The 26,421-nt window shown below is 49.3% G+C and overlaps 1 protein-coding gene across 10 annotated transcripts in view; it reads right to left on the bottom strand.

Annotated features, from left to right (window-relative positions):
* Positions 1 to 26,421, bottom strand: part of MAPKBP1 (mitogen-activated protein kinase binding protein 1) — a 52,929-nt gene that overhangs the window by 12,567 nt on the left and 13,941 nt on the right. For 4 of the 10 annotated variants that reach the window (XM_073995568.1, XM_005559263.5, XM_073995567.1 and 1 more), the window contains exons 3-11: positions 14,848 to 14,939; positions 3,821 to 3,883; positions 3,532 to 3,589; positions 2,659 to 2,829; positions 2,133 to 2,270; positions 1,685 to 1,867; positions 1,437 to 1,454; positions 1,004 to 1,164; positions 59 to 248 (exon numbers count right to left, since the gene is read on the bottom strand). In XM_073995568.1, coding sequence (XP_073851669.1) covers positions 59 to 248; positions 1,004 to 1,164; positions 1,437 to 1,454; positions 1,685 to 1,867; positions 2,133 to 2,270; positions 2,659 to 2,829; positions 3,532 to 3,589; positions 3,821 to 3,883; positions 14,848 to 14,939 — 1,074 coding nt within the window. The remainder of the gene's footprint in view (positions 1 to 58; positions 249 to 1,003; positions 1,165 to 1,436; positions 1,455 to 1,684; positions 1,868 to 2,132; positions 2,271 to 2,658; positions 2,830 to 3,531; positions 3,590 to 3,820; positions 3,884 to 14,847; positions 14,940 to 26,421) is intronic. The other 6 variants (XM_073995570.1, XM_005559264.5, XM_073995569.1 and 3 more) reach the window with 3 other exon arrangements.

The following is a 26,421-nucleotide window of genomic DNA, read 5'->3' as shown; positions in this document are numbered from 1 at the left end:
TCAAAATGGTATCCCAGCCAACCTGGCCAGTCTCCAGCCAGCCAGCCAGCCCACATACCTCCACACTCCAGACGCAGGAAGAATGATACAGAGCCGAGTACACCTTGCCCACTTTCTTGGGGTCCCTCACATCCCAAACATAAATGCTATGATCGTTGTACACACAAGACAGCCACTGATTAGTAGGATCAAAGGTCAAGGCAATGGTGTCTGGATACCTGGCATTGGCCACTCCAGAGAAGAGGCGACTGTAGGGAGAGGACAGGGCACACTAGTGAGACTGAAGGGACTGAAAAGAGAAGCCAATCCACAATGGAAGGAGCAGTGCGTGAGGAGCCCTTCCCGGACCTGCAGGTTTGGAAGTAGTTGCTTGAGAGAAGAAAGGAGCCCCTACTAGCCATTAGCAGGAACCTGACCCGGCACTAGCTGCTGGGCCATGGTGTTCGGATGAACAGTTTCACAGAACACCAACGTTAGACAGGTAATTCTATGGCTGTGATGGGGCAAAACAAAACCAAGACTACTCTGTGCACAGATAAAAACAAGATCACCACACAAACCACGACAATGACCGAACACCGCCTTTCCCATCTACATGACTGCTGGCGGCTTCTTGACCAAATACAGCTTTAGCCCCATACCTTTCCTTCACCTCTTAGATAAATTAACAAGATGTGCCACTGTAGAATTGCCCCTAGTTCCTGACAGCATCCAACCAGAATACTTCAATCCCTTGAACTACTCCTAAAATCACCCAACGCAAGCCCAAATCCCATATGCCCCTTCTAACACCCACTTACTGAGACTCTCCACAGTTCTCCACAGGGTGGGGTCTCCTTGGTTGCAACAAGTACCAATAAACCCAAATTCTTCTGTCTAAAGAGGTGTTCCCAGTAATCTCTGGGGCATCAGTACACTCTTCGCCTGCTCCCTGAGGCACTGACAAGAAAGACTGGGCAGGGGTAAGGCTACGAATGGAGGAAGGGGGGCCCACATAGCTCACCTGGCCTCAGTGATGCTGGCAATGTCTGTCCCCAGAGCATGGGGTCGGGGCAAGGTGCTAAGGAAGTGCAGGTTAGAGGGGTTGAAAAGGCGCACGGTGCCATCAGCACAGCCACAGAAGATGTAGTCTTGGCTCACAGAGATGCAGTGGGCCACTGTGGTCTGTGGGCAGAGTGGCTCAGCTCAGCAAGGCCACCTGCCCACTCAGTCTTCTCTCCTCCCCGCCCATCAACAGCCACCTGCCAAGAGGAAGGACCGGCCAAGGCAGGGGCAAGGGAAAAGCTGCCCAGCTGCTCTATTCTGAGCCCTCAGCCCTGTCCAGCCAGGGGATAGGAATCGAGGATTCTTCTAGGCACCAGAGGATCCAGTAAGAAAAGCCCAGTGAAGAGAAAGAAACAGCATGAGAAAGAAAGGAGGGTGCAGGCACCACTTACTGTGAAGCTGTCTGTGTTCTGAGCAGAAGAGGAAAGCAGGGGAAAGAGAGACAGAAAGAGCAGAGAGGAGGCAGTTACACAGATCACCAAGGGCTGGAACTGGGCCAAGCTCTAGCTCCCCCAAGCTTCATTCTCCTGGGATCTCCCGTATGCATGAGGGCCCAGCCCCTAGTCTGAAGCCCTGGGCACTAGTTCTCCCCTAAGCTGAGACATGGGTAGACCCTACCCCTGGGGACGGAGGTACTTACCCTCAGCTCCACCCACTTGTCCAAAAGCCTTCGATCACTGAACTCGCACAGCAGCCCCGAGGACGTGATGCAGAAGGTGCTGTCCGCCTTCTTCCCTCTGCCACAGGCCACATCAGTGAATAGGTTGTTCCGCAGCTCTCCCAGCAGCCCTGAGCGGCCCAGCAGGGGCACAGTGGCATTCACCTGTGGAGGTACACCACTGTTACCCCCCTATCCACCCCAGAGCCTGCCCCTGGAAACCAGGCCCTAGGAGAGGACAGGGGATGCCTCCAGCACCCCCTTGCTCTTTGGGCCTACTCCTCAGCCCAGACAGCATCTGGCTCATCCAAAACTTCTGCATGACTGCTGGGAATGCAGAGAGAGGCCCAAGTCGGCCAGAGTCTCCTGGGGTGGGCTGGGCAGGCCCTGGCTGGGGACTTGGTGGCTACTCGCAGCTTTAGCACCTCACCTTTGAGGTCTTGCTGTCATCGAGATACCAGAATTTGATGTGCCGGTTGCCTGCAGTGACAAAGTAGCTGCAATCCTCAGAGAAGGACACTGCTGTCACCCGACTGGACACCTTGTTGGAGGCCACCACAATGTTTTTCTAGAGGGGATGCCAAAGGAAGAATCAAGGCCCTGTCTCTTGGAGCTAAGAAGACAGTGACTCAGAGAATGGAGGAGAATTCGAATTTGTACTTGAAAAAGCGTTTCTTTCCAGAATTTACTGGCCAGAAAAAGAGGGGTGGGGAAATAATCCCTTTCTAGAGGAGCTGAAAAGATTCATTTCCTGCAGAAGTCCTTGAAGGCATAAAGTTAGCTCCTTCCACCAACATGCTTGGCCACATGGTTGCTCTTTTCTGCTTCAAATAACTTTCCAGAATGAGAATGGTTCAGTGGGGTGGAGTGGAGCCATGCAGGCCAGCAGTCTCTTGCCTCCTCAGCTGACACTTGACCCCTGTGAGGCTGCCAGGCCATCCCACCCAGCCACTCACCTTCCAGGCCCACACGTTGACGATCATGTCATGCTGGTAGCCCACAGAGACGATGTACTTGGCGCTAGGAGAGAAAGCCACACAAGCCACACCATACTTGTGCTCCTGCAGCTCGGCCACCTGGCTGCGCTCTGCCACGTCCCAAACCCGCACGGCGGGCATGTGCCCACTCTGCAAGGAGGCAAGAACTGGAAGTGAGTTCTTGAGTTCTCCACAGGCATACAGCCCCCGTTTGTTTTCCAGAGTGGGGCCCTCGCCTCCTCAGTCACTGGATACCATCATTCTCCCGGCCAAAAGTCAGGGCAGGGTACAGAGGAAATATGGTAAAGATCTGAGAGCAACAGTGATTATCAGGGAGAAAGTGGCCCTGGAGTTTAGTCAGCATCTCTGGGTGCCCGTCTGTACTTCTAGTTATTCAAGGCTCCCTGAATGGTTCTGATGGGCAGCCAGCATTGAGAGCCACTACCACTCAGGTCTATTTGCTGCCGGGACAAAGGCGTTCCTCCTGAGCCCAGCAGGGGGCCCCCGGGGGTAAGGAATAGTTAAGGCAGTGGTTCCCAAAGCACCCTTCCCTGACCAGCAGCATCAGTACTATCTTGGAATTTCTTACAAATGCACATTTCGGAGCCCCATCCCAGACCTACAGAAGCAGAAACTCTGAGGACCAGCCTAGCGATGTGTGCTTTCACAAGCCCTCCAAGTGATTCTGATGTACACTAAAGCTTGAGAACCACTGTTTTAAGGTAGAGCGAAAACCAGGATTTGGTGTCTGTTTCAGAAGCCAAAGTGAGAGCAGGCCTAGGACCGCAGCTCTCTGCTGAGGCCAGGACACCTGCCCTCTTTACAGTACTGCCAGCCCTCTTCCTCACTCACCTCTCCAGTGACCAAGTACTTGCCATCAGGGGAGAAGGCAAGGGCAGTGATGGTTTTCCTGCAAGAGATGGGGCAGGCTCAGAGGGGCACTGGCATCCTGGCCTAAGCCTAGCCCACTCCCAGCCTCTCAAAAGGTGAGACCAGCAGACACCAATGGCACATGTGGCACTTCCGCATCTGACCTTACGCTCCAACCAGGTCCCAGCCCCCAGAGCCACAGAAACTCCAGATAGTGCCCTTCTCATAGCTCCCAGAAGGAAGAGGAATCCTGGGGACCCGGCCCATTTACCTGGAACTGTTGAGGATGTGGTGCTGTTTGTGTTTCCGGGGATTGAACAACACAACCACACACCTGAGGGGATGAGCAGACAACAGGCTCAGCACCAAACCACAGCTCCCCCAGGAGCCCTCCAGGCCACCCAGGACTTCCAGTCACCCAGCAGAGGGAGCTGGGTAGAGACAGCACAAGGGCTCCACTGCTTTTTTTTTTTTTTTTTTTTTTTTTGAGACAGGGTCTCACTCTGTCACCCCAGCGGGAGTGCAGTGGTGCAAACATGGCTCACTGCAGCCTCAACTTCCCAGGCTCAAGCAATCCTCCCACCTTAGCCTCCCTAGTAGCTGGAACCACAAGCATGTGCCACCATGCCAGCTAATCTTTGTTTTTTTTTTGTAGACACAGGATCTTGCCACATTGCCCAGGCTGGTCTCAAACTCTTGAGCTCAAGTGATCTACCTCCCAAAGCGCTGGGATTACAGGCATGAGCCACCTCGCCCAGCCTCCACTGCTTTCTCCTGGCAACCTGTTCTTGCTCCTTTTCCCCACCAAGAGGGCCTATCTCTGTAGCCCCATGAGAGTCATAAGGACTCCCTGGAAGCCTGTCCCTGAACCAGGCCCCTAAATACCAGCTCTATCTCTGGCCATACCCACAAAGGGCTGGCAGGGACACAGGCCATCCCGCAGCCCTTCCATATACCCCAGGAAGGGGTGTAGGAGGGGAGAAGAAATGTGATTTGGACAAAGCAGGCCTCAGGTGCACAGCCCGTTCACAGGCTTGGGGTCACACGTGTATCAAGCATGTGTGCCTGAAGATGTAAGGTCTCTCACATGTGCACCCACGTGTGTACTTGGCAAGAGCTGGCCCCCCACACCCTGTATGTGTTGAATGAGGAAGGAAGTGGGAGGCCAGGCAGGGGCCACATAGCAGAAAGTCTCAGTAAGATGGGGTAGAGGGATAGAGATAGCCTGAGAAGGCCTGGGAAAGCCCTACAGTGCCACGGAGGTCCCAAGCCCCACCCTGAGAATCCCTGGCCCCAAAAAACCTGAGAAGAGCCCCCCGACTGCCAGAAGCAGACAATCAGGGACTCTGCCTGCCTCACAGAGAAGGGGGGGGCAACCTCTCCCGCCAGGCAGCAAGGCTGCTGGATGGAATCAGGTCCTGCCTTTCCAGAGGCAGTTCTGGAGACGGAAGCTGGGTAGTAGGAATCAGGGGCAAGAAGCCAAAGGCCAACAGCCAGGCAGCTTCTCTTCAGGCTTCTTGGCTGTCAGCAGGCCCTGGCCCGTTGCCCCTTCTGCCTCAACTCTTCGTTAACACTGGAACTAGCAAACAAGAGCAAGCCTGGAGGCTGCGAATAGGAAAGGCAGGGAGGAGAGAAAGAGCAGACAGCTACTACCCCCAGACCTAACTTTCCCTAGTAGGACCCCATTGCAGCCCCCGTATCTGAATGCCACTACTGGCTGGAAGCTTGAAGGGAGGTAGGTGCAAGTTGCTAGTGAGTGCTAAGCATCTTGGGCTCAATAAACCACTTCAATATGCAAATTTGGGGACACTGGGACCTCCGATGTGACCAGATATGCCCAGAACTGCCAGGCTGACCAACAGCTGTGAAATTCCTGAGTCGCTTTTCTCCTCTAACCCCTCAACTCTTCCTGTTTTGTTTTTTTTTTTTTTTCTCCTTCTTTCTCCATTTCCTACTCTTTCCTTGTTCCTGTTTCCTTTTTCCGTTTTTTTGAGACCAGGTCTCACTATGTTGCCCAAGCTGGTCTTGAACTCCTGGACTCAAATAATCCTGCTGCCTCATCCTCCCAAGTAGTTGAGATTACAGGCTCATGCCACCCTGCTTAGCCCTTCCTTCCTTTCTTTCTTTTTTTTTCTTTTTGGAGGCAGGGTCTTGCTCTGTCACCCAGGCTGGAGTGCAGTGGCACCATGGCACCATCACAGCTCCCTGCAGCCTCGACCTCCTGGACAAGCAATCCTCCCACCTCAGCCTCCCAAGTAGCTGGGATTACAGGCACATGCCACCACACCCAGTTAATTTTTGTATTTTTTTGTAGAGATGGGGTTTTGCCATGTTGCCCAGGCTAGTCTTGAACTCCTTTCTCTTTTTATACCACCTTCTAGTCTCCTGCTTCCCCTTGTAGAATGTCACAGTCAGGAGGGTTTTAAAAATTATAACAGGCCGGGCACAGTGGCTCATGGCTATAATCCCAGCACTTTGGGAGGCTGAGACAGGCAGACCACCTGAGGTCAGGAGTTCAAGACCAGGCTGGCCAACATGGTGAAGCCCCATCTCTACTAAAAATACAAAAATAAGCCAGGTGTGGTGGCAGATGCCTGTAATCCCAGCTACTTGGGAGGCTGAGGTAGGAGAATTGCTTGAACCTGGGAGGTGAAGGTTGCAGTGAGTCGAGATCATGCCATTGCACTCCAGCCTGGGAGATAAGAACTAGATTCTGTCTCAAAAAAAAAAAAAAAAAAAAAGGTATGACAAAAGCAAGATGGCTTTGGAAACTCTGCACCCCATCGCTCTTGAGCAGGCACATGAAAATTATAACAGAGCCAGGCACGGTGGCTGACGCCTGTAATCCCAGCACTTTGGGAGGCCAAGGCGGGTGGATCACAAGGTCAGGAGATCGAGACCATCCTGGCTAACACAGTGAAACCCTGTCTCTACTAAAAATACAAAAAATTAGCTAGGCGTGGTGGCGGGCGCCTGTAGTCCCAACTACTCAGGAGGCTGAGGCAGGAGAATGGCGGGAACCCGGGAGGTGGAGCTTGCAGTGAGCCGAGATCACACCACTGCACTCCAGCCTGGGGGACAGTGAGACTCTGTCTCAAAAAAGAAAGAAAGAAAGAAAGAAAATTATAACAGAGTTCAAAGTCCACATATTTAGATTTTTTTTCTTTTTTTTTTGAGATGGAGTTTTGCTCTTGTCGCTCAGGCTGGAGTACGGTGATGTGATCTTGGCTCACTGCAACCTCCACCTCCCGGGTTCAAACAATTCTCCTGTCTCAGCCTCCCGAGTAGCTGGGATTACAGGCACCCATCAGCAAGCTTGGCTAATTTTTTTGTATTTTTAGTAGAGATGTGATTTCACCATATTGGTCAGGCTGGTCTCAAACTCCTGACCTCAGGTGATCCACCCATCTTGGCCTCCAAAAGTGTTGGGATTACAGGCGTGAGCCACTGTGCCCAGCCAGATTTAGACATTTATGTTTTAATACTTTATGCAGTATATGAAAAGTAATAGCCCCAGGCCTGCCACCATCATGAATTCAGAGCCCAGAAAGTTCTCAGTGGTTAACCAACATTTTCTGAACCTTCTTGCAGTCTGTGCTGACCTGAGGCCCTCTGCAGGCTCCTCTCTCCAGCAAAGGCTCAGTCTAAATGGGGACAGGTTCCCTAGCTTTCTGATGAGTTACACAGGAACAATGGTAAAGGGCTTCAGCTGAGAGTTGATCTAACTGAATTGACTCAATGCATAATCCAGCCAACCGTATCCCAAATCCAGAAAAAGTGGGCTCTATTTGCAAGCTTGTGAGTTTTCCCTTAATTCTCATCCCAAAGCAGCATTTCAAGCCTTTAAAGGGTAGTGCATCAGACTGCTTAAAACACTTTCCAAGTCACTGCATACAAACTCAGTCTTCCTGGGACACAATATCCTGTTTCCTCCTTCTTCTAGTTCAGCTCCATGGTGGAAGGAGAAGGGTGAATGGTGTGTGTGTGTGTGCGTATGTAGGAACACTACGTAGATAGAAGGATGACTGGCTAGAGGCAATGGCAATGAGGCAATCTCTCCCTCCTCTAACATCCCCCTGCTCCCAGTATAGCCTAAGAAATTCTCAGGTGTGCCATGGAAGAGCTAAGCAAGAAAAGGAAACACCAGAGGTCGTCCCCTAAGCAACTATTTTTGTTTCTAATTATTGATATTTGGAAGCCATCCAACAAGAGAAAGAAAGAGAGCATGCAACCACGGCCACAGCTCCACATGCAGGGACGATAACACAGATGCTGAAGTGACAGCAGCATGGCCAGGGCTCCCTGTGTGCTTGGCTTGTTGACGCCCTCCCGACCTGTTCTCAGAAGCACCAAGGAGCCCTCTCAGCCTTCTTGGTGAATTCTGAGCAAGCTCCTAGGTCAGCTGGGGAGAGGAGCGCGGGGCACGGTTTGTATCAATCTTTCCCTCTACATCCCCTGACCCTGCCCAGCAGGGTGAGCCCTTGCTGCAGTGCTGGCTGGGATCCACCACATGCCAAGGGCTGGGTTGGCCCACCCAGCCGAGTCCCGCAACTCAGCACCCAAGGGTGCAGGGCGGCTGCTCACTCTCACGGGGAGGGTGTAAGGCCTCAGCCTGGGGGAGTCACGCTGTGGAGTACTGGCGCCAGGTGCTGGGCCTACTGCCCAGGAAGGGCCAAGCCTTCAACATCCCCCTTCCCTACACAGGTCCAGGCCTGCTGCTGCCACAGAGCCCAGGATTCCCACAGGATCCACCTCCTACCACTCTCCATCCCCCGGACGGGATGAGCTATGCATGGGGCAGCATAGACAGGGAGCAGGACACACAAGATCAACCAGGGACCCTAGGCCTTTGAATTGTTTCTTTCAGACCAGGTAAAATCTGAGAGTGACTCACAGAAGCATACCAAAGGGGCTTCTGGCCTCGCTCAAATGTCGCCCTCCAGCCCTATTTATCATTACAACCCTACCCCCGTCACTGCTACTGCTTATACTGTTTCCAAAGCACACATCAACTTGTAATCATGCTTATAACTTACATTGGGGGTGGGGATCCATCTTCACACACCAGACTGCCAGTTCTGTGAGGATGGTATTTTTGGTCTGTTTTACTTACTGTTAAGTTCCCAGGGCCTAGAAGGTAGGCCCGCAGTAATTATTTGTAAATGAGTGAATACATCTTCAAGTCACTAGCTGCAAGATCTCAAAGCCCTGGCTGCCAAGAACCTCCTGCGTAGCAGAGTGTGAACCAGGGCCCTGGGGAGAGGCCCATGTCTCGCCTGTACCTCAGGCATTTAGGACTCCTTGATGCTCAAGGGCAGCGCTGAGGTGGAAAGAGCAGAACACTAAGGTCACGGGCCTGTCTGCTAACACACTGCGTGATCCTGGGCACCGAGTCCCAGCCTTTCCTCCTCTCAGGTCCACGGGTCTCTCCACTGTCCCTGGTGAATTCCCTACAGAGAGTGAGAAGGCAGCTCTGTGTTCCTTCAGCCACGAGAACACAGTTCGGGAGGAGGATTCCGTCACACCCAGCGCAGTGCTTCCAAGCTGAGGATCTCAGCACCAATTCTACCATGGGCTGAGTAAATGGAGGGCCGCCTCAGGAGAGCAGGGCTTCCCTCTTTTCCTCCCCACTTAAATCAACCAAGAGATCTCTTCTTAGCTGCCGGATACACCCTGTTACCTCACTAGGACACTTCCCACCCCAGCAGGAGAGCAGCAGCTGTGCGCAGGACACTCACCCAGGCCACTCTGGCATGGGAGCCAGGAGAAACCCATTCTCAGGACTAGGCACAGGGGCACAGGGGCCCAGGGGCTGTGCTGGGCTCGAACGTCCATCTCCACTAAGCCGGATGGGGAAAAGGCCCAACTCAATTAATGGTGTTCAGCTCAACTAAGTCTCTCAAAGGGGCTGTCTGACATCCTCTGGTAGGGGGGCTTCCCATGGGGAAACAACAGCCAAGGGATGTAGGAGCCACTAGGACAGGCTCCATGCTCAGCCTGGAGCTCCTACCCACCTCTCCCTGACACACTGCCCACCCTCCTTTCCTGTGCTGTTCTATTTCCTTTCAGAAAACTTTGTTTTGGTTTGATATTCGCCTCTGGGCCTCAAAGAATTTTCTGAGTTTTGTTTCTCTCCTTGTTTCTAGGATACCTGAGCTGGCTCCTAAAGCAACAGGCACAGGAGGAACAAGAGTGTGGGGGCTGAGGGCAGTGTAAGGATGATGAGATAAGAAAAGCTGGGAGACGAGGAGGGAGGTGAAGAACCTGCTTGTGCTCACACAGAATCTGGTGGCCCCCAACATCACAGCAGCACATCAGGGAGCTCTGGAACACAGCAAAACTCAAACACCCAGAAAGAAGCCATTTGCACAGAGAACTTGAAGTTCTAAGAAATCAAAAGGTCAGGGAACAGATTAGGGGCACTGCCCGGGGGTGGCCAAAGCCAAGCACACACACTCAGGAAACCTACTAGAGGTTCCATCAGGGAAGCCTGCACACCACCTGGAAGGATCATGACTCCCAGGCACATGCACTGGGCTGAGACCTGCCCATAAACATGCATAAACACACGCCCTTAAAGACCAGGCCTGGAGTCCAGGGGTGTGTGAGGTAGAAAGCGGGCAGGACTCCACACTCCCCAGGGCAGGGACACAGGGCTCAGCATGCACTAAGCAGCACCCCAAGGCCTTTTCTGCCTATGCTACATCCAGCCCCAGCCCCACCTCCAACAAGAGGGAACCTGGCTTTCCCAGGCAGAGGCAAGAACAAGTGGAATTCCCCTGAGGCAGGCTGCACAAACTTATCCAGTAGAGAGGTCTTTCCATCAACTTGCTTCTCTAGGGGAAAATGGAGCCCAGTCCAGCCTCTGCCAGGCAGAGCCCGTGTGGCTCCACAGCACCCCTCCTGCAGCCATTAAACACCAGAGGACCACCTGGGAGGGAGAATGACCCCAAACCCAGGGACGGAAGTCTCCCTGGCGCAGACTGAGCTGCCCATAAAGGGGGCTCTTCTCATTCAAAGGGCAGGCAGGCAGCTTAGAGGAAAAGCAATTTGTTAAAAATAAGCAGAAAGTGGCCGGGCACAGTGGCTCACGCCTGTAATCCCAACACTTTGGGAGGCTGAGGTGGGCAGATCACCTGAGGTCAGGAGTTCAAGACCAGCCTGACCAACATGGAGAAACCCCGTCTCTACTAAAAATACAAAATTAGCCGGGCGTGGTGGCGCATGCCTGTAATCCCAGCTACTCGGGAGGCTGAGGCAGGAGAATTGGTTGAACCCAGAAGGTGGAGGTTGTGGTGAACCGAGATCGTGCCATTGCACTCCAGCCTGGGCAACAAGAATGAAGCTCCGTCTCAAAAAAAAAAAAAAAAAAAAAAGTGTGGTCTTCCCCCACCCTGTGCCATTTTAACAATCAGAGCTCTACAGTCATACTACTTGGGTTAGAACCCCAATACACATACTAGCTATGTTACCTCGAGCAAACTCCTTAACCCTTTTGGTTTTTTTAAGAGGCAGGGTTTCACTGTGTCACCCAGGCTGGAGTACTGTGGCACGATCATAGTTCACTCACTGCAGCCTTAACCTCCTGGGCTCAAGCAATCCTCTCTCTGCCTCAGCCTCCCAAGTTGCTAGGACTTCAGGCACCCACCATACCCAGCCAATTTTTTTATTTTTACTTTTTGGTAGAGACAGGGTTCTCACTATGTTGCCCAGGCTGGTTTCAAATTCTTGGTTTCAAAGCAATCCTCCTGCCTTGGCTTCCCAAAGCCACTGCACCCTGCCTGCTTAACTTTTTTTTTTTTTGGAAATGGAGTCTTGCTCACTGCTCAGGTTGGAGTGCAGTGGCACGATCTCGGCTCACTGTAACCACTGTCTCCTGGGTTCAAGCGATTCTCCCATCTCAGCCTCCCAAGTAGCTGGGACTACCAGCACCTGCCATCGTGCCAGGCTAATTTTTATATTTTGGTAGAGACAAGATTTCACCATGTTGGCCAGGCTGGTCTTGAACTCTTGACCTCAGGTGACCCGTCCACTTTGCCCTCCCAAACTGCTAGGACTATAGGCGTGAGCTACCGCACTGGGCCTGCTTGACCTCTTTGAATCTCAATTTCCTCCTCTAAAATATGAGGGTGATAATAGTACCAACATCAAAGCGTTGCTCAGAGTATTAAATAATTAATATACAGTACTTAAAAAGTGCCTGGCATAGAATAAGTACAGTCATACATCACATAATAACATTTTGGTCAACAGTGAAGGGCACGTATGACAGTGGTCCCGTAAGATTATAATGGAGCTACAATATTCCTATCACTTAGTGACATCTTGATGATCTCGACCCTATGTAGTTCTATGCGCTAGGCTAATGTGTGTGTTTGTGTCTTTGTTTTTAACAGAAAAGTTTAAAAAGTTAAAAACAAAATTTAAAGCTTATAGAAGATAAAAAGAAAATATTTTTGGGCCAGGCATGATAGCTCATGCCTGTAATGCCAGCACTTTGGGAGGCCAAGGCGGGCGGATCACTTGAGGTCATTAGTTCAAGACCAGCCTGACCAACATGGTGAAACCCCATCTCTACTAAAAATACAAAAATTAGCCAGGTGTGGTGGCAGGAGCCTGTAATCCCAGCTACTCAGGAGGCTGAGGCAGGAGAATCACTTGAACCCAGGAGGCAGAGGTTGCAGTGAGCTAAGATCGTGCCACTGCACTTCAGCCTGGGTGACAGAGGGTGACTCCATCTCAGAAAAAAATTTAAAAAAAATATTTTTGTATAGCTGTACTGTGTTGTGTTTTAAGCTAAGTGTTACTACAAGAGTCAAGAAGTTAAAAAAAAAGTTTATAAAATGTAAGAAAGTTATAGTAGGTTAGGTTCATCTATTGTTGAATATATGTTTTTAAAATAAATTTAGTATGGCCAAGTGTACAGTGTTTGTAAAGTGTACAGTAATGTTCTGGGCACTCACACTCACTCACCACTCACTCACTGACTCACCCAGAACAACTTCCAGTCCTGGAAGCTCCATTCATGGTAAGTGCCCTTATACAGGTGTGACTTTTATATATATATTTTTATATGATATTTTTACCATACTTTTTTCTATGTTTAAATACACAAATACCATTGTCTTAGGATTATGTACAGTATTCAGTACAGTAACCTGCTGTGCAGGTTTCTAGCCTAGACGCAACCGGCTATACCACGTAGCCTAGGTGTGTAGTAGGCTACACCATCTAGGTTTGTGTAAGTACACTCTGTTATGTTCGCACAACAACGAAATTGCAAAATGACACATTTCTCAGAACATATCCCCATCATTAAGTGACACGTGACTGTACTTGATTGATAAAGGTGGCCTTTTTTGGTGGTGGCTTGTTTTTTTTTAAGACAGAGTCTCTCTTTGTCACCCAGGCTGGAGTGCAATGGCGCAATCTCGGCTCACTACAACCTCCACCTCCTGGGTTCAAGTGATTCTCATGCTTCAGCCTCCTGAGCAGCTGGGACTACCAGCACCCGCCATCACGCCCAGCTAATTTTTTTGTGTTTTTAGTAGAGACAGGGTTTCAACATGTTGGCCAGCCTGGTCTCGAACTCCTGACCTCAAGTGATCTGCCCACCTTGGCCTCCCAAGGTACTGGGATTATAGGCTTGAGCCACCGGTCCCAGCCTGATAACGGAGCTTTTTTGATGAGGTGATAAAACTAAGCAAATCATGTATCTAGTATAAAAACTATAAAAGTTGCTATGAAAATTACATTGGGGAATGAACTAGGCATTACCAAGTTAATGGTAGAATAAGAAAGGTACAGCAGTAGCCCTACTCATGTTCATATTCCTGTGCCTATCAGCATGGAACAGAGGGAGCCAGAAGTAGGAGGGATTCCAAGCTTTCTCTAGAAGCCTGAAGAAACTATGGTTGGAGGTTTCCCACTTGTAGGAGCAGAGGAGTGAAAAGGCAGCAAGAGAAAGAATAGTAGCCCCAGTCCCCTATTTCTCTTCTGTGGCACTGATCTCTCTCAAAGTGACTAGAACAGATTCATAACAGCATTATTCCTAATAGCTAAGAAGTAGAAACAACTCAAATGTCCATCAACTGAAGAACAGATAAAATGTGGTACATCCATGCAATGTAATATTATTCAGCCACAAAAAGGAATAAGATAGTGATACACGCTGTGACATAGATTAACCCTGAAAACAGTATGCTGGCCAGGTATGGTGGCTCACTCCTGTAATCCCAGCACTTTGGGAGGCTGAAGCAGGAGGACTGCTTGAGCCCAGGAGTTTGAAACTAGCTTAGGTAACACAGTTAGACCCCGTCTCTACAAAAAAATGGAAAACTTAGCTGGGCATGGTGGCACACACCATAGCTCCAGCTACTCAGGAGGCTGAGGCTGCAGTCAGCCATGATTGTACCATTGCACTCCAGGCTGGACAACAAAAAGAAGCCAGTTACAAAAGGCCAAATACAGTGTTACCTGATTCCGTTTGTATGAAATATCCAGAATAGGCAAATTAATGGAGACAGTGGTTGCCCAGGGATGAAGGTCTGGTAAGGTAGGGGTGGGAATGAAGAGTGACTGATAGGAATGGGGCCAGGCACGGTGGCTCACACCCGTAATCCCAGCACTTTGAGTGGCTGAGGCTTCAACATGGCTTGAGCTCAGGAGTTCGAGACCAGCCTGGGCAATGTGGTGAAACCCCATCTCTACAAAAAATTAGCCAGGCATGGGGCAGTACGCCTGTAGTCCCAGTTACTAAGGAGGCTGAGGTGGCAGGATTGCTTGAGTGTCGGGGGTGGAGGCTGCAGTGAGCTGAGATCGAGCCACTGTACTCCAGCCTGGGTGACAGCCAAAACCTGTCTCAAAAAAAAAAAAAAAAAGGAACAGGGTCATGAAAATGTCCTAAATTTGATTGTGGTGATGGCTGCACAACTCTGTGAATATACTAAAAACTACTGAATTGGATATTTTAAATAGTGAGTTATATGGTATGTGAATTACATCTCAACAAAGTTGTCCTTTAAATGACTAGAAGGTAGCTACTGAAGATGGTGTTGGGAACTGCGTGAAATTTGTGTGTGGGAGGTGGAGTAGATAACCAAAAAGCAGGACAGGATGGCAACAATGACAGCACCAAAGAACCTTTACCTGGTCCTGCGTCCCTTTACAAAAATGGCAACGAAACATTAACCTGTATGTATCTTCCAGAAGATACCAGAAAACCCCTGCCCACCCCAACTGCTCTAGCATGGCTATAAATTCCCATGCGTCAAGATCTCTTCCAAGGCACTTACTTACCCTGCTGGGTAGGCAACTAAACCTGACCGGGGGTCACAGGCAAGTCCTCTGCCTCCAGACACTGTAATTCCCAGCACCTTCTCCAAGGTCACCTGTCAGAGCAAGACAGAAGTGACACGTTATAGACAGAGTGTGTTTGGGAAGAAGGTGCTGAAGGCACTTGGGACATCGTGAGGCATTGGCTACTTTCCAGATGCCCATGTCTTCAGGTGAATGGAACTATGACTTCTGCAGCTTTTCCCGTTCTGGCCACTGGGCTTCTTGATCACATGGGAAAAACCCAGTGTGCGACACCTATTTTCAGGAGGGCTCAGTCTGCTGGTACCACAGGAAAGAAAACCAACTCGTTAAAGTATAACTCATGGCCACAGAGGAACAAGCATTCCCCAAAACCAGGAAGGCACCATGTATAAGCTGGAGCCTGGGATCCCCAGACTAGACTCTTGGATCCGTGAGACTTGGGTGAGGCCACTGATCTTTGTGCTTTGGCAGACATGAAGGAAAGGCCACTCTGACCTACCAAGAGCCAAAAGAATGTTAGGTATCAATTAGGTGACTCAGAATATCCCTGACCTTTGCATTCTATCATGTTCTTCCCCTCCATCAGAGGGCTCCACCTCCCAAATGTCTGCCAGTTCGTACAGACTACAATCCAAGGAGGCAGAAACAGGGCTTAATGCTGTGTTCTGCAAAGCACCGATGCTCAGGGTATTCTAATTATTATTATTAAGCCACAACTCCCACAGAGATGAAAGATAAAATGCTCAGAGATTCGGAGAGGACATGGCCACGGGAGACACTCATCACTCTCATCATTAGTATTATTACCCCACACTGTCTGCAGGCCCCAGGACCCACACTGAACTAACCTCAAATTAACTCACTGCTCTTTCTGCTAGAAGATGCCAAGTGAGATTGAGACTTCCCTCTAACCTCTTGCTGTCACTTCACGTCATCCTCTGCTCCAGGTCTTTCATTTGCTGCTCCAGGTCTTTACCTGCTCCAGGACTGTGCACTCCCGGCACTGGCCCTGCTCAGGAATGTCCCTGATCTCCCCTGGCTCAGAGAGTGGGGCTTCAGAATGCAGGACGGACATGTGAACAGGCTAGACAGCACTTTGCTGTGAAAACACTGACCGTGAGGAGAGTCTCGGAGGCCCTAAGAGGGCAATGTAAACCAGAAACACATAGGGTAGATGCTTGTGGCAGGGCGGTCTACTACTAGTCCAGGCCAGTTTCTAGAGAGGGGAGGCTCAGAATCAATTAAGACAGTTTTGGGGCTGGGCGCGGTGGCTCAAGCCTGTAATCCCAGCACTTTGGGAGGCCGAGACGGGCGGATCACGAGGTCAGGAGATCGAGACCATCCTGGCTAACACGGTGAAACCCCGTCTCTACTAAAAAATACAAAAAACTAGCCGGGCGAGGTGGCGGGCGCCTGTAGTCCCAGCTACTCGGGAGGCTGAGGCAGGAGAATGGCGTAAACCCGGGAGGCGGAGCTTGCAGTGAGCTGAGATCCGGCCACTGCACTCCAGCCTGGGCGACAGAGCAAGACTTCGTCTCAAAAAAAAAAAAAAAGACAGTTTTGGAGTTTCTCCTTCTCTCTTATTGCTCCAACTGCAGAATTAGAAGTACCCCTAGATGGGCCAGGGGCAAGGGCTCATGCCTGTAATCCCAGCACTTTGGGAGGCCAAGGTGGGCAGATCACTCAAGGTCAGAAGTTCGAGACCAGCCTGGCCAACATAGTGAAACCCCGTCTTTACTAAAAATACAAAAATTAGCTGGGCATGGTGGTGGGTCCCTGTAATCCCAGCTACTCAGGAGGCTTAGTCACGAGAATCGCTTGAACCTGTGAGGTGGAGGTTACAGTGAGCTGAGATCGCGCCATTACACTCCAGCCTGGGTGACAGAGCGAGACTCCATCTCAAAAAAAAAAAAAAAAGTACTTCTAGAGACTATGTTTAAATTTTTATCTCTGAGGATTATTTTAGCTTGAATTAGGTTGGAAGGAAATGCCCTGTGGTGGCCGAAGACCAAAATAAGTCTCCAGAGATGTTACATTTAATACCTATTCCCCAGAAAGGTCCCCAAGGATTATCTGTGTATCTTGGGGATGCAGATGAGGAATTCTAACATGTGTCTGCTCACTGGTAGATATGGTTTCGATACAGAGAAGGAACCCAGAGCCACCTGGCAAGCACCAAACTTGCCAATTACCCTTGTGCCGATCTGAGGCACTAAACCTAGTGTGGAATAAAGTAACTTTGGCCTTCTCTATACGTTCTTGATATGTTACCCTAACTTATGCCTGCTCTACTTTTTCTCAGCTTAATGAACCACTGGGACCTAGTCACCTATTACTGACTGGAGAGCAACAAAATCATCCTGGGGAAGTCTGGGGGATACTCAGTTTAAGTCACCATGTCATCCTGGCACTGAACCTGCAACTCTCCCAGAGGAGGGGATATTTAGGGACATTCCTGCCACACCCACTGCCTTCTGCAGACAGGAAAGAGAACGGCCCCAGGCTGGCATTACCCACACAGCTGGCATTACCCACACAGCTGGGAGAGGCCACAAAATCAAATGTAGGGAGCTAAAGGGCTGCTCAACTCTTATTTTCTCCTGGTAATCTGATTAAAGGTAAATCCTTTAGATTCAAATTTGCATTGATCCCTTCCATCCCTTACGCTTCAGTGTCGGTCCCGAAGAACTACACCAAGTCCATTGGTTCTCAGCTGATCTTCTTTCCAACAGGAATTTGGGTAGGTGTTTTGTGGGTAGATGATCCCATTCCAAAGAGAATTAATTCTCTAAAGCAAGAAGGAGACGTGGGCTAGTAACACTCTAAAGACCAGTGTTTAACAAAGTTTTCTGGCCATGACCCACAGTAAGAAACACATTTTATATCATGACCCAGTATATAGAGACATGTGTGTGCATATGCACAAAACTGAAAGTTTCACAAAACAATATCCTATTGTTAATCCTAGAGTGCAATATACTCTATTTTCTATTATATCCACTTCATTAAAAAATAATTCTGGTCATGGCCCACTTTACTGATTTCATGACCTCTAGTTTGGGAAACCCTGCTACAGACCATCTCTTTCCGCCTGGCCTGGGAGACAGGCTCTGATCACCGGCACCTTTGTGTTTGTTGGTCATTTTCCTCCTAGGACTCTGAGCAGTGGAACATACTTCCGCACTAGGAAAACCCCACAGGCAGGAGTTTGCCTGAGCTCAAAACTTGGCTTATTTTCAAAGGATTTATGTTTTTGGCTTTTTCTGGCCTTCTAAGCAGCTATCCAAGAGGGGAAAAAAAGCAGTTTCCTTTGGCTCTGTGGAAGGGGAGGAGCAGGGGAAAACATTCAGGGGCATCAGCTGGTTTTTATTTTATGTTCTTAACTCAAACCAGCTTCCTGTTTGCAGGGAGGTTTTGGGTTGAGCTCCACTTTCAAAGGATCTAAGAGTCCAGAGTTCCTGCAAGGCCTTCAACATCTAGGATTATTTTGCAAGGCTTCAACATGATGGACTTCATAAACTGACTCTCCCTCTGATAACCTTCTTCCTCGCCTCCTTTCCGAGAAGGTGGTAGAGCTTCCACCTGTCCTAGAAGATGGAGACAAATTTGAACATCCCCTGCAAACACACCCCAGGTTCAATGCATTCAAGTTCAGTCGGTGGTGTGCTGGAGCTGGCTTGCACTAACTCATGAATGCTGACTGTGCACAACTTTTCCCACATGCAGTGTTAGCACACGAGTGGCCCTGAAATCACCACCGCAGGATGACTTACGCCATGGAAATCAGCAAAGGCTCACAAATCTTCCAAATCACAGTTTTTTCCCCTCTCAGAGAGCCTGTAACTATTTACCAGCATGCCACTTACTTCAAGTCACTATTCTCTCTCACTTGGACTGTAACACCCACATGCTCTCCCTGCTTCAGGCCTTACCCCCTATAGTCTTTTCTTCACACGGTAGGTCACAGGGATTCTTTAAAAATATGAATGAGATCATGTCATCATTTTGCCCAAAACCCTCCAAATGGCTTCCCATCTCCCTTAAGTTAAAATCCAAATACTCTACCCAGGCTTAAAAGCCCTAAATCATCGGGCCTCTGGCTACCTCTGACCTCATTTCCTACACCCTCCCCTTTACTCACTCACTCCACCCCAGCGGACCAACTTTAAGCACCTTAAGTCAACTGTAGCCTCAGGTCCTTTGCATATGCCATTCCTTGGACTAAAAAGTTCTTCTCTCAGCTATGCACAAAGCTAATTTCCTAAAGTCTTTGCTCAAAGGTCTCTTCCTCAGAGAGGGCCTTTTAGACTAGCTTTACTGCCATAATCTTTTTTTCTTCTTCTTTTTTTTTGAGACAGAGCCTCGCTCTGTCGCCCAGGCTGGAGTGCAGTGGCACCATCTCTGCTCACTGTGAGCTCTGCCCCCCAGGTTCACGCCATTCTCCTGCCTCAGCCTCCTGAGTAGCTGGAACTACAGGTGCCCGCCACCACGCCCAGCTAATTTTTCTTGTATTTTCAGTAGAGACGGGGTTTCAGTGTTCACCAGGATGGTCTGCAACTCCTGACCTCGTGATCCACCGGTGTCGGCCTCCCAAAGTGCTGGGATTACAGGTGTGATGCACTGCACTCGCCTACTGCCATAATCTTATACCCAACTTACCCAGCCTTCTTTTTTCTTTTTTTTTTTTTTGAGACGGAGCCTTGCTCTGTCGCCCAGGCTGGAGTGCAGTGGCCAGATCTCGGCTCACTGCAAGCTCCACCCCCTGGGTTCATGCCATTCTCCTGCCTCAGCCTCCCGAGTCGCTGGGACTACAGGCACCCGCCACAGCGCCTGGCTAATTTTTCGTATTTTTAGTAGAGACGGGGTTTCACCGTGGTCTTGATCTCCTGACTTCGTGATCCGCCCACCTCGGCCTCCCAAAGTGCTGGGATTACAGGGGTGAGCCACTGTGCCCGGCCCCAGCCTTCTTTTTTCTTTTTCTTTTTTTGTTTTGAAACAGGGTTTCACTCTTGTCACCCAGGCTGGAGTGCAGTGGTGTGATCTCAGCTCACTGCAGCCTCTGCCTTCCAGGTTAAAGCGATTATCCTGCCTCAGCCTGCCAGGCAGCTGGGATTACAGGTGTCTGCCATCATGTCCGGCTAGTTTTTGTATTTTTGGTAGAGACAGGGTTTCACCATATTGACCAGGCTGGTCTCAAACTCCTGACCTCAAGTGATCCGCCCGCCTCGGCCTCCCGAAATGCTGGGATCACAGGCATGAGCCACCATGCCCGGCCACCCAGCCTTATTTTTCTTCATAGCTCACAGAGGCAGGTAGCAACCCAACATTGATTATATTTCTGTCCATGTGCTTACTGCCTGTCTGTCCCATCAGAATGTGAACTCTTTGAGGACAGGACCTAGGTTGCTATACCCCGTGGATGTATTTCCAGTACTTTAAACAGCCTTTGGCACACAATGGGCACTTGACACATATTTAAGGAATAAATGAACGCCTTGCAGAGGCTTCAGAAACAGTGAAAGCCCAGGAAAACTGGGGTATTTCAGGCCAATAAACTGTTCTTCACAAAGTATCTAAAACTGGCTGTGACAGAAAGGCTATGACGAGCTGAGGACAAGCAGAAAGGTACAGGTAACATTTTGTTTCATAAGCTGATGGTAGGCACATAATTGCTTATTATTCCATGTCTTTATTGTATGTCTTAAATATTGCATAACAAATATTAAAAAGAGAGAAAAAATATAATGGAACACGTGCTGTGGGGCTTAGGACCTTATAAGCAACATCCTTCTATAACTCACATCGCCACTTCTCTCTCTAGCCTCAAGTCATTTCGTTAACACTCACTGACCTGGCAATGTGGAGGGAAAGGGTATGAAGAACTCAAAAATCTGGTTTGTTGTAGTTGTTTTGAGACAAGTCTCGCTCTGTCACCCAGGCTGGAGTGCAGTGGGGTGATCTCAGCTCACTGCAATCTCCGCCTCCAGGGTTCAAGCGATTCTCCTGCCTCAGCCTCTGCGGTAGCTAGGATTACAGGCGCCCGCCACCGTGTTTGTCTAATTTTTGTATTTTTAGTGGGGAGATGAGGTTTCACCATATTGCCCAGGCTGGTCGTAAACTCCTGACCTCAAGCAATCCACCCACCTTGGCCTCCCAAAGTGCTGATTACGGGAGTGAGCCACTGCGCCTGGCCAAAAATCTGCGTTTTTATTTAAGTTTCTCATGTCTGTCCTTAGGCAGCTACGTATTTGTATAATTCTTTGACCTGTCACAGAACCACTGTGCATACCCCTTTCTGACTGCTAAGCATGGCAGCAGGCAATGAGATGGGCCTGAGGTCCCCATGCTGACCTTCACTGAATACGTAGCATGAGCAAGAAATAAACTGTTGCTTAAGCCAGGGGGATTTCTGAGGTGGTTTGTTATCAAGCAGGACCTAGCCCAGAGATTCTCAAACTTTTTGGTCTTGGGACCTCTTCACAGTCTTAGAGCTTATCAAGGACAACAGAGAGCTACTGTTTATGCAGGTTATATCTATCAATATTTACTATATTTGAAATCACAATTGGAAACATTAAAAATATTTACTAATTCATTTAGAAATAACAATAAACCCATTATATATTAACATTCTTTTTTTTTTTTTTTTTTTTTTTTTTTTTTGAGACAGAGTCTCACTCTGTTACCCAGGCTGGAGTGCAGAGGCGCGATCTCGGCTCACCGCAAGCTCCACCTCCCAGGTTCACGCCATTGTCCTGCCTCAGCCTCCCGAGTAGCTGGGACTACAGGTGCCACCACCACACCCGGCTAATTTTTTGTATTTTTAGTAGAGACGGGGTTTCACCATGTTAGCCAGGATGGTCTCGATCTCCTGACCTCGGCCTCCCAAAGTGCTGGGATTACAGGCGTGAGCCACCGCGCCCGGGCCACATATTAACATTCTTATTAAAGATAACTTTATTTTCCAAAACAAAAATAATTAGTGAGAAGAATGGCACTGTTTTACATTTTTGTAAATCTTTTTCATATCTGGCTTAACTGAAGGGAGTTGGGTTCTCATATCTGCATGTGCATTCAATCTGTTCTGACATTATCTGGTGGAAGTATGTGAAGAAAACCTAGCCTCATGTGGATATGTCGTTGGAAACAGGACATCATGGACCCGCTAAAGGAGTTTTGGGGACTCCAGGCTTCTCAGACCACACTCTGAGAACCAATGACCTACCCCTCTAAATACTACAGCATCTTTCCACATGAGGAAGCAAGCCCACACGTGAGAGAGTTCTGGCCTCAAGGATCACTTCAAGAAAGTGAGGTAGGAAAGAGGCCCTGTGAGAAAATAACGGTCCATAAAGTCTGGGATGCAGCCCAAAGTTCTGATGGGAACTTCAGCTCCAAACCTTTAAGGCCCAAATGCCAATGAAATACAGCCCAAGAGACACACTAGTCCAGGCAACTGTGTCTGGGCAGTGACTTGGGACACAACTGCTGCAGGCAGCTGGCACCCTGACCCGTCAATCTACAGCTCTAGGAACACTGCTTCATGCAAAGTGGAAACTCAGAAGGAAGAAGAGAGGACTCAGCTGGTTCTCTACAGTGAGCTCCTCCACACCCAGAACGCAGCCTCGAAGCAGGGAGAATACCCAAGCTGTGACCCAGCTTTTGCTTTGGCAGGTGGACAGTGTTGAGATGGAAGAAAGCGTATACCAACCTGACAGAGGTGTCATCTTTCCCCTGAAGCAAGGCTACTGGAGGCAGAATTACTACAAGTATAATGCGAGGGAAGGCTTGAATACCCACCACTCCCAGTAGGAACTAGGCAGAGCACTACCGTATCCTCCCAAGAGAAAGAGGGCCAGCAAAATCATCACTTTAATAAGATAAACGGGTAACTTCATACTAGTCTATTCCCAGGAGAGAAAGAAAGAATAAAGCCACGTGTTTAAGTGCTCTTCTGGCTCTCATTAAAGTAGATGGAAAAAACAGGTGGCGTAGAGACAAGAGACAGGACTGCTCATTCATACTAGATAGAACAGTAGTTTCCAGCCTGTAGATTGCAGTCTTTTTTTTTTTTTTTTTTTTTTTTTTTTTTTTTTGAGAGGGCGTTTTACTCTTGTTGCCCAGGCTAGACTGCAATGGCACGATCTCGGCTGACAGCAACCTCTGCCTCCCGGGTTCAGGTGATTGTCCTGCCTCAGCCTCCTGAGTAGCTGGGATTATAGGCATGCGCCACCACACCCGGCTAATTTTGTATTTTTAGTAGAGACGGGGTTTTTTCATGTTGGTCAGGCTTGTCTCGAACTCCCAACCTCAGGGAACACCTATTTTTAGAGCATGGAGAAGATGAGGTACAGGCAGTGAGAAAGACTGGAGGAGAACCAGGAAGCCAGTGAAGTGGAGAGCTCCCAGAAGGGAGGCGTGATTAATAGTGAGTGCTGGCCGGGCGCGGTGGCTCACGCCTGTAATCCCAGCACTTTGGGAGGCCGAGGCGGGCGGATCACAAGGTCAGGAGATTGAGACCACGGTGAAACCCCGTCTCTACTAAAAATACAAAAAATTAGCCGGGCGCAGTGGTGGGCGCCTGTAGTCCCAGCTACTCAGGAGGCTGAGGCAGGAGAATGGCGTAAACCCAGGAGGCGGAGCTTGCAGTGAGCCGAGATCGCGCCACTGCACTCCAGCCTGGGCGACAGAGCGAGACTCCGTCTCAAAAAAACAAAAACAAAACAAAAAAAAAAATAGTGAGTGCTGAAAGAAATGAAGGAGGTAAGGACAGAACTCTCCAGAGTCCAGAGCCATCCTCAACAGAGATGTCACAGTATAGGGTCTCAAGTCGTCTCAGAGCCATAAACACACAATCCTAGACACTGGGCAGGGCCTTCGAAGCTTTTCTGCTCTCTCTCAAGTCCCTGGATCTGATCAGATATGTCCACAAGCTAGAGGACAGGCACTAGCCAAAGGAAGCGAGTCCAAGTGGAGCCAAGACAGTGGCACAGTTAGGAAGGGCTTCCTGGCCGGGCGCGGTGGCTCAAGCCTGTAATCCCAGCACTTTGGGAGGCCGAGACGGGCGGATCACGAGGTCAGGAGATCGAGACCATCCTGGCTAACATGGTGAAACCCCGTCTCTACTAAAAATACAAAAAATTAGCCGGGCGAGGTGGCGGACGCCTGTAGTCCCAACTACTCGGGAGGCTGAGGCAGGAGAATGGCGTGAACCCGGGAGGCGGAGCTTGCAGTGAGCTGAGATCCGGCCATTGCACTCCAGCCTGGGCAGCAGAAGTTGGCAGGAAATGCTTTCCCTTTTAGTGTTAGGGACCACTACAGGGAGTCTGCAATGGCACGGAGTGGCTGCTCCCTTGAGATAGAGAACTAAGGGGCCAGAGTCACAGAAGGCCAGGGTCCCCTAGGATTTGGCTGACCTCAAACTGGCAAGGAAACCCCAGCAACTGTGAGGAAAACAATCTGTTTTTGTTGCTATGTTTTGTTGCCACCAGCTACTTTCTTCCCCCTTTTCCCTTCCCCCACTTCTCAATCCCACTCAATTCAAGTTATAAATACCTGAGTTGTAAGTCATTCCAGCCAAACCATGGACTTGCTATTTCTATAAACAAGCATGTCAGAGACCTGTCCAAGGCAGAGCTCTCTTCGCCTTCCCCTCCCTTCCTGCAGGTTAAGAACTATATTTGTCTCTTGCCCACACACTACACTCTAATCTCACAAAGCAGATTCTCTACCAGATTCTGAGAACTGCCACTTATGCAAAAGCCACAGAAGAAGCCAAGGCCAGGAGGCTTTGTGCAGAGACTTAGACAGCAGGGCAGAGACCCAGTGACCGTGGACCTGGGAGTGGGGAGGAAGGGCAAGTATCATGCTCAGGGTAACTCATTCCTGTTCCTTCAAAGTTCAAAGTGCCACCTGGTCAGAGGTAGGCAGGGGCACAATGGCCAATCGAAGAAAAGAGCAGACCTTGGATCTAGTCTCTGCTCCTGGTCTCTACCCAGTTTGGCTGATTTGGAGTTCCATCTATACCACAAAGACTCCCAGAAACAAGTAACTTCCAATGTGACAAACAAACAAAAAAAGGGTATCCTGCTTAACAGTTTAGAATTAGTTGGAGCTGAGTAAATTCTCCAGACTAAGATTAAAACAGCCTTAGTTTCTAAGGAAGGTGCATTTGCCACTGCTTGGAAAGGGTAACCTGATAAAGCCTCTAGCCACAGCCCCTGTGGACAAGGAGACTAGAACAAAAGTTCCCAAACCTGGCCAGTCAACAAAGTACCCAAAGAACTTAAGGATTTTTTGTTTTGTTTTGTTTTGTTTTGTTTTTGAGATGGAGTCTCACTCTGTCACCCAGGCTGGAGTGCAGTGGCCGGATCTCAGCTCATTGCAAGCTCCGCCTCCCAGGTTTACGCCATTCTCCTGCCTCAGCCTCCCGAACTAGCTGGGACTACAGGCGCCCGCCACCTCGCCCGGCTAGTTTTTTGTATTTTTTTTTGCTAGAGACGGGGTTTCACCGTGTTAGCCAGGATGGTCTCGATCTCCTGACCTTGTGATCCGCCCATCTCGGCCTCCCAAAGTGCTGGGATTACAGGAGTGAGCCACCGCGCCGGGCCAAGGCTTTTTTCATGTAGCAGTCCCTACTCTATCCCTACCCAATCCACTTCCCCTAACTGCAAGACTCTGAATGAAAAGATAAGGAGTAGGGTTTAAGAATATGCATATTAAAGCTCTCCAGGTGGTTCTAATGATTGATATCAGATTGGGAACTACTAAATTAAGGCATTTGCCCTTTTATTTCCAAATTTTAGCCTCTCTTGGGTTAGTCCCAGTGTTCCAAGTATTTTTTACAAGAACACACCAGAGGTACAAAAGGTCTGGGGCAGAGAGATGATCTACAGCTGCCATTTACTGAATGTATACTTTGTGTCAATAACTGTTCTAAGCACTTCAGATAGATCATCTCATTTAATACTCTTGACAACTTCATGAAGGACTAGTATCTCCATTTTACAGATGAAAGAGGTAAGTAGTGAGTGGAAGAACCAGGATTTAGACCTGGGGCTGTCTGGTTCCAGAAATCGTGATGCTTTGAGGAGAGAGTTCAAATTCTTTAGCACCACCAGAATGCTACAGTTTCTGAAACAGCACAAAGGGAAGTCACTATGCCTTTGTGCAGGCATCAGGGACAGGTCTGAGAGCCAAGACAGAAGGCAGAGGGTCACAAGATAGACAGACAATAGAGACCTTTCATGCTATCTTTAACATTAACAAAAAAATTTAACAGAACTTATCAGTAGCTAAAATGGGTCTAAAAAATGGGTTCTGACCTCTCCTCACTGAGATGGTTGCGAGAAAGAGGGAGGGTCTTCCTAATGCCAGAGTATCCCATGTGGTCAGAGCTTGCCCATGTCCAGCCTATGCTATAGCCAAATATAGACAGCAGACACCCATTTCCAAGGCAACTGGCATTGCAGGGTCAGAAGCAGGAGAAGCTGATTTCGTATGCAGATGGAGGAAGAGGTAAGGAAGGCGTCAGACTAGAGGCAGAGGGAATGA

This window comes from Macaca fascicularis, chromosome 7 (genome assembly GCF_037993035.2).
Source record: "Macaca fascicularis isolate 582-1 chromosome 7, T2T-MFA8v1.1".
NCBI classification, from domain to species: Eukaryota; Metazoa; Chordata; class Mammalia; order Primates; family Cercopithecidae; genus Macaca; species Macaca fascicularis.
The sequence above is the reverse complement of the archived record's forward strand: the minus strand, read 5'-3'. Positions and strand labels throughout refer to the sequence as shown.